General features: G+C 51.1%; 1 protein-coding gene across 1 annotated transcript in view; it reads left to right on the forward strand.

Moving 5' to 3' along the window:
* SLC6A11 (solute carrier family 6 member 11) overlaps positions 1-3,886 on the forward strand; it is a 125,156-nt gene extending 121,270 nt beyond the window's left edge. The window contains exon 14 of the mRNA XM_017858261.1: positions 2,933-3,886. Coding sequence (XP_017713750.1) covers positions 2,933-3,085 — 153 coding nt within the window. The 3' untranslated portion in view covers positions 3,086-3,886. The remainder of the gene's footprint in view (positions 1-2,932) is intronic.
* Positions 3,887-6,000: the final 2,114 nt, after the last annotated feature.

Raw genomic sequence — 6,000 nt, forward strand, 5'->3', positions numbered from 1 at the left:
GTGGGCAGGTTCGCACCTTGGGTCCCAGTTTCCTCATCTGCACGGTGCGTGATGACAGCATGCGCCCATCTGCCTCAGGCGGCGCTGTGGCAAACTCCTCTCTGGCCAATGCTTATCAGCATGGTTGTGCCCAAGGTGTCTCTGTGAGGCCTTTTGGCTGAGCCCATTTCTAGGAGCCAAGCCTCTGTCTTCCTGTCTGTAAAATGGGATAACCGCAGTACCTAACTTATAGAGGCTGTGAGAACTCAGTGAGTTCATATAGGAAAAGCCCTGGGACCCGGACCTGGACCAGAGGGTAACAAGTGTTAGCACTGACTGTTCTGTGAATCCCAATCATTCTGACGTGTCACCCTGCCAGGCTGTCTACCTGCTGTATCTCCTGCCATCCTCAGAGCAAACTGGGGCGATAGGCATCATTTTCTGCAGTTAGCAGGTAGAGGAAACAGGTTCAGAGAAATCAGGTCACTTGCCTGAGGTCACACAGCCAACAGTTAGCAGATCACATTGTTAAAGACAATTTCATCAAAGTAGATTTTAGATATCCTAAAATTAACCCATTTCAGCTATACGATTAAACAATGTTTAGTAATGTTCCACAATGTGCAGTCATTGTCATGAATCCATTTTAGAATACTTTCATCATCCTAATAAGAGTCCTCATGCCCATTCACCGTTAACCCTTGTTCCACCCCCAGACAACCACAGATCGACTCTGTCTCTGTGGATTTGCCTACCCTGGATGTTTCCTGTCACTGGAGTCCTACAGTGTGTAGTCCTTTGTCAGCAACTGAATCGTTACCGAGCCCATCTTACTCCAGAACGGCACTCCCTATTCACTCTCCTTCCCTACCGCTGGCAGCGGTTTGACTGGGTTTCTGCTTATTTAGTAAACAGCACAGGGTGTTTGTTGTGTGCCAGACGCTGTTCTAAGCAGTTTACAAATACTAAGTCATTTAATCCGCATAGCAATCCTGGGGGGCGGAGATTCTTTTTGTCTCCATGGATGAGGAAACTGAAGTACTGAGAAGTGAAGCAACTTGCCCAAGGGCACACAGCTTCTGAAGGATATAGCAGAGACTCTGGCATGTGTGATCCTGTCCCCTGAGTTTTGCTGCCTCACCTTCTTCTGCTGGACCGGTTGCACTCTACTGTGCGGCCCTGTCTCTGCCCCAAGGCCACACCCCAGGGACTGCAGGAGTTGAACTTGGCCACCCGGGAGGCGATGGGGAGTGGGGGTATGCAGAGCCAGAATGCAAGCTCCAGCTCAGAGTCAGCTACACCCAGCCCACCTGCCTGCCCACCAAGGGGCCTGGGCTCCAGAAATAGCCATGCCTCCAGCCAGAAGAAGCCAGCCACTAAGGAAGGTCTCTTTCTCAAGCTTGCTCATGCCCCAGAGCAGGTCAGGCTCCTTGGTGCCTGTAGGTCAAGGGCAGTTGGTTAATTCTGATCTCAGGCCAAACATGTCCAGAGGGGAGCTGACCTGAGGCCTTAAAACCTTGACCACTGGAAGGCCCCTGCCCAAACTTCCAGGTGGTCTTTTGGTATTCAGAAATGCCTGGTGTTGCCTGCTAAATCCCCCAGAGATCATCTCAGGCCTGGTGTGCGGGGGAAAACAGGAGAGGGAGTATTCTTTCCTAAGCCCCCTCCATCTCCCTGAGCTCACACACCTGCCAACGTGGACAGCAGGGTTTATTAAAGGGAATTCTTTGGAGGTGTCAGACCCAGTTTCCAGGTCTTCCTCACCAAGAGTCCTTGTGCCAGGTAGTCCACCACCCTGAGCCTCAGTTCCCGCAAAGCTGCTGCTGGGGGACGGGAAGGATCTAGAGGGGAAAATGAGGATAGAGGTGCCTCAGAGACATGCTCTGAGGATGCATCCTACTGAATGGAAGGTAACATGGTGGCCACTCAACTAATCTGATCCTTATACTAACCCTGGAAGGCAGGTACCGTTATTATGCCCCTTTACAGATGGGGAAACTGAGGGACGGGGTTAAGCTTCTTGCCCTTGTTAAATGGTACAGCCAGGACATAAACCCAAGCGCCTGGCTTTGGAACCCATGCTGTAGCCCCAGATCCGTACCAGAGTCGGGGGCACAGTGTGCCCCAGCAGGCACAGCAGGATCTGAAAGAGAAGACAGAGCCTTGATCCTGAGAAACCAGCCACCCAAAAGGCTTTGCAGCCTTCCTTGGGAAAGGGTTTATGCCCAGAAAGCACCCCCCAAATCCTAGCCTGGAGTCTTCTCCCAGGAAACCTGGGGAGTGCAGATGAAGCTGAGGGATAGGGGCCTGAGGCAGGGCCACATCTGGTCTGAGGGGCAGGGCCGTGGGGCAGGAGTCTGCATCCATCAGAGCTAGCCAGCTGGTGCCGGCTGCTTTGCAAGGTAGCCTGAGGCTGTGAGCCTTGGGCTTTGTGTTAATGCTTCTACCTTTGAGCACAGCTGGAGGAACACCCAACACACACTGCACCTTCCCCACATGATGGCACCCCTTCCATGGGAAACGCACACAGGTATCCAGCAATGGTCCTGTAAACAGTCCTGGAGATGCATTCCCACCCAGTGATTCACACCCCAGCTTCTCACTGTCCGCCAAGGGCAGGCATGAGGCAGGGACTCTGATGACAGCTCTGAGTCCCAGCCACCTTTCCTAGCCAGGTGTAAGGCTAAGTACTTTCCGTAGCCTCTCCTTACTCTTGACCTAATGCCGGGAGCAGGGACCTCTCCGGCCCCCATTCTCCAGAGGAGGAAAGTGAGACCCCGGGATGTTGTTCATCATCGAGGACAGAGCTGTAAGAGGCCAAGCTGGGGCCCAGACCTTGGGCTGAGAATTCTCCAGCACCCAGGTGTCCCCTGTGTACTTGGGAGAGGCCAAGGCAGACCCTGGACCCTGGCAGCTAATCACTCAGATCTTTCCCTCCTCTCCAACCATCCAGAAACTTCAGAAGTTAACGACCCCCAGCACAGATCTGAAAATGCGGGGCAAGCTTGGGGTGAGCCCACGGATGGTGACAGTTAATGACTGTGATGCCAAACTCAAGAGCGACGGGACCATCGTAGCCATCACAGAGAAGGAGACGCACTTCTGAGCGGCCGCCAGCCACCTGGGGCTCTTCTTTCTTCCCCCCATGTGTGTAAATGAATTCCTGAACCCCATGCTTCACCTAATGGTAGGGGCTTGCTTGTTTTGCACAGGATTTATTAACAAGTTAATTTTAAGGTGGCCACTGTACACTGCTCTAAAGTCATATCCCCTCCCCACCCCCAGTCATCATGGAAGTAACCACTACAAAGAGATAACACTGTACAGTGACTGCCAGATCTTCTGTCCTAGGGCAGTTTTAACCAATGTTTTCTAGGGATTAGGAAGAAGTGTATAATATTGTAAAACTTTTTTTACTGGGGTTGTGGGCCAGGTGGGGTGGGGAGTGATGGCTGTCCTCCTCTGTCAGCCTTTTAATGACTGTTCTGTGTCCCATGTTTGTCTCTGACCATCCACAGCCGCCCTCCTCCATACCCCAGGGAGTAATTTTCCTTAAAAACTTTTCCTTTCCAAGGGACACTGGGTTTGCAGACAGCAAGGCTATGTGGCAGAGAAGAAAAGGTTCAGCAGACTCAGGACTCCTGGGCTGGAGACCCCCCTCTGCCCTGATCCCATGAAGTGACCTTGGGCACTCCCTTTCCCTTCCTGGGCCTCAGTTTCCCCATCTCCCAAATGGGAGGAGAAGCCGGATTGGGTTATCTCTTAGGGATTCTCTTTGTGTGCCTTGCTGGCTTGCAGACCTGCCATGGACCTTGGCTTCCTCTGAAGACTTGCAGGCAATAATCTCTGCCCTCCCAGTTGTACCTCCTCCCCACCTGCTTATTTAAAATCAAGTTTATCGTAGAAATGGTGTGGTGGTGATGTATGTTTTCCCTAAAACTCTAATTTCATCTCATCTGTGGGTAGCCCTGCTCTCTGGACACCAGTGGGTCTTCAGCCCCCAATGCGGGGGCTCCTCTGTCTGGCCTGCCATTTTTTCCTGGTCAGCTGCTCTTAGCCCCAGCTCTGCCTCTCCACCCTTGGCAGGGCTGGCTGGAGTTGCCTTGGGGACTGATTTTCTGGGTGGGGAAGCAGCCATCTATTCTTGCAGCCACCGCAGCCAGGATCTATGTCTTAGGACCTTCCATGAGAAGGAGCCACAGTGGGGCCTGGTTTGCTCCTAAGGCCCTTCTCTATCCCAGGCCACCTCTTCTCTCTCCTCTTGTCCCCTAACGTCTGCCTACCACCATTCTCCCTCTCAGTTCTCTCCCATCCTTGCCCCTGGTTCAGGAGCCATTCTACCTGCCTCTGTGGCCAGGTGCAAGGCTACAGGTGCAGTCACCTGTTTCCTGCCACCTTCCCTCCCTTCTTTGGCAGAGAGAAGTCTCAGCTTTCACTGGAGGGAAGACCTGGGCATCCTGCTGGCTCCTCCCTCCATGGGACCTGGAGTCTGGCACTGTTCCCTAGCCAGCCTGGCTGCAGAACTCTCTGGCTGATACCTCTCTTCTTTTTTAATTGGACTTCATATCAAGCCTCTGCCTTGGTTTGTGAGCTATATGAGGGTGGGGAAGGCACACTCTTTCTTTTTTCTGTAGGTTACCAATACTATTTGGTGGACATGTGGGCTTTCTCTAAACCAAGGCCTTAGTTTCTTGTAAGGGTCCTCTGGGTTTGATTCACCCAAAAGTCTGCAAACCCCCAGCGTCTCTGCTCTGGCCAGCCCCTATCTGAAGCCTGTGTCTGCTAAGAGAGATGCCCAGTGCCCCACTGGGCAGGACAGGAAGCCTAGCCTGGGCCCCCTCTGCACACAGCTCAGGCCTGCCCAACTTCTTATGGGCAAGCTACCATCCCACTCTCGTCTCCCTGAGCTGTCTGGTTCTGCAGACCCAGGAAGGGCCAGACTGGGGCTCTGCTTGTGTTTATCCTCAGCTGCTGTCTTCCCAGTAGGCCCCCAGGCAAGGAGGCTTCCCACTGCTGCTGCTACAGGTTCTCTACACCAACTCTCATGGATGCACAAATCCCTGTGGTCCGCCTTCGCCGACACACACACATCGTACATGTGGCTGTTAACACTTGACTCACTTAACACCACTCATGGGGCAGGGTGGAGAGTGGATTGTTGTTTTTTGTTTTTTGTAATTTCCTACTAGTATTTGGGTAACTTTGGGGGTGGGGAGAGCAATGTTGGGGCAGGGGAACATGTCATTGTGATGACTTTTTTGATATTCATTAGAAACAATACATCCTTTCTGAGATATTTACAATATTATTAAAAAATGAAAAAGGTTGTACTGTTTTGCATAATGAACATTTTTATTGGGCATTCAAAGGGTACAAGATTGTCTGCTTACTCATTTTTAAAATTAAAGAAATGAACAACCAATGTGGCTATTCCTAGCAAGGTGGTATTCGTTGGGGTTTTTTGTCCTGTTTTTATTCCCTCCATGATATGCCTGCAAAACTCTCCTGGATCCCTGTGTGGAAGTTGCAGTCTCCACTCAGCACTACAAATTAGAAACAAAAGCAGCGGTGTTTTAGGAGCCCAAACTTCTTTATGTTCATGTATTTACCATTTGCCAAGTATATGCTAGATGCTTTACAGAAGTTGTCTTTTTAATCCTTACAACAACTCTGTAAAATAGGTACTTCTCCACTTTATTTATGTCTTGCTTTATTTATTACTTCCCCTATTTTACAGATAGCCATCTATTCTTGTAGCCACCCCAGCCAGGATCTATGTTTTAAGACCTTCCTCCAGCCTCCCATGAGAAGGAGCCATAGTGGGGCCTGGTTTTCTCCTAAGGCCCTTCTCTCCCCAGCCACCTCTTCTCCCTCCTCCTTACAGATAAGGGATTTTGAGGCACGGAAAAGTCAAGCAATTTGCTCGCAGTCACACAGCTAGTAAACATCAGGACCAGAAAGAGAACTCAGGTGCGTCTAACCCAAAAGCCCTTTCTCCTGATCACAATGCCTTACTGTTTC

The sequence above is a fragment of the Rhinopithecus bieti genome, unplaced genomic scaffold, assembly GCF_001698545.2.
Source record: "Rhinopithecus bieti isolate Rb0 unplaced genomic scaffold, ASM169854v2 scaffold_48368, whole genome shotgun sequence".
Taxonomy (NCBI): Eukaryota; Metazoa; Chordata; class Mammalia; order Primates; family Cercopithecidae; genus Rhinopithecus; species Rhinopithecus bieti.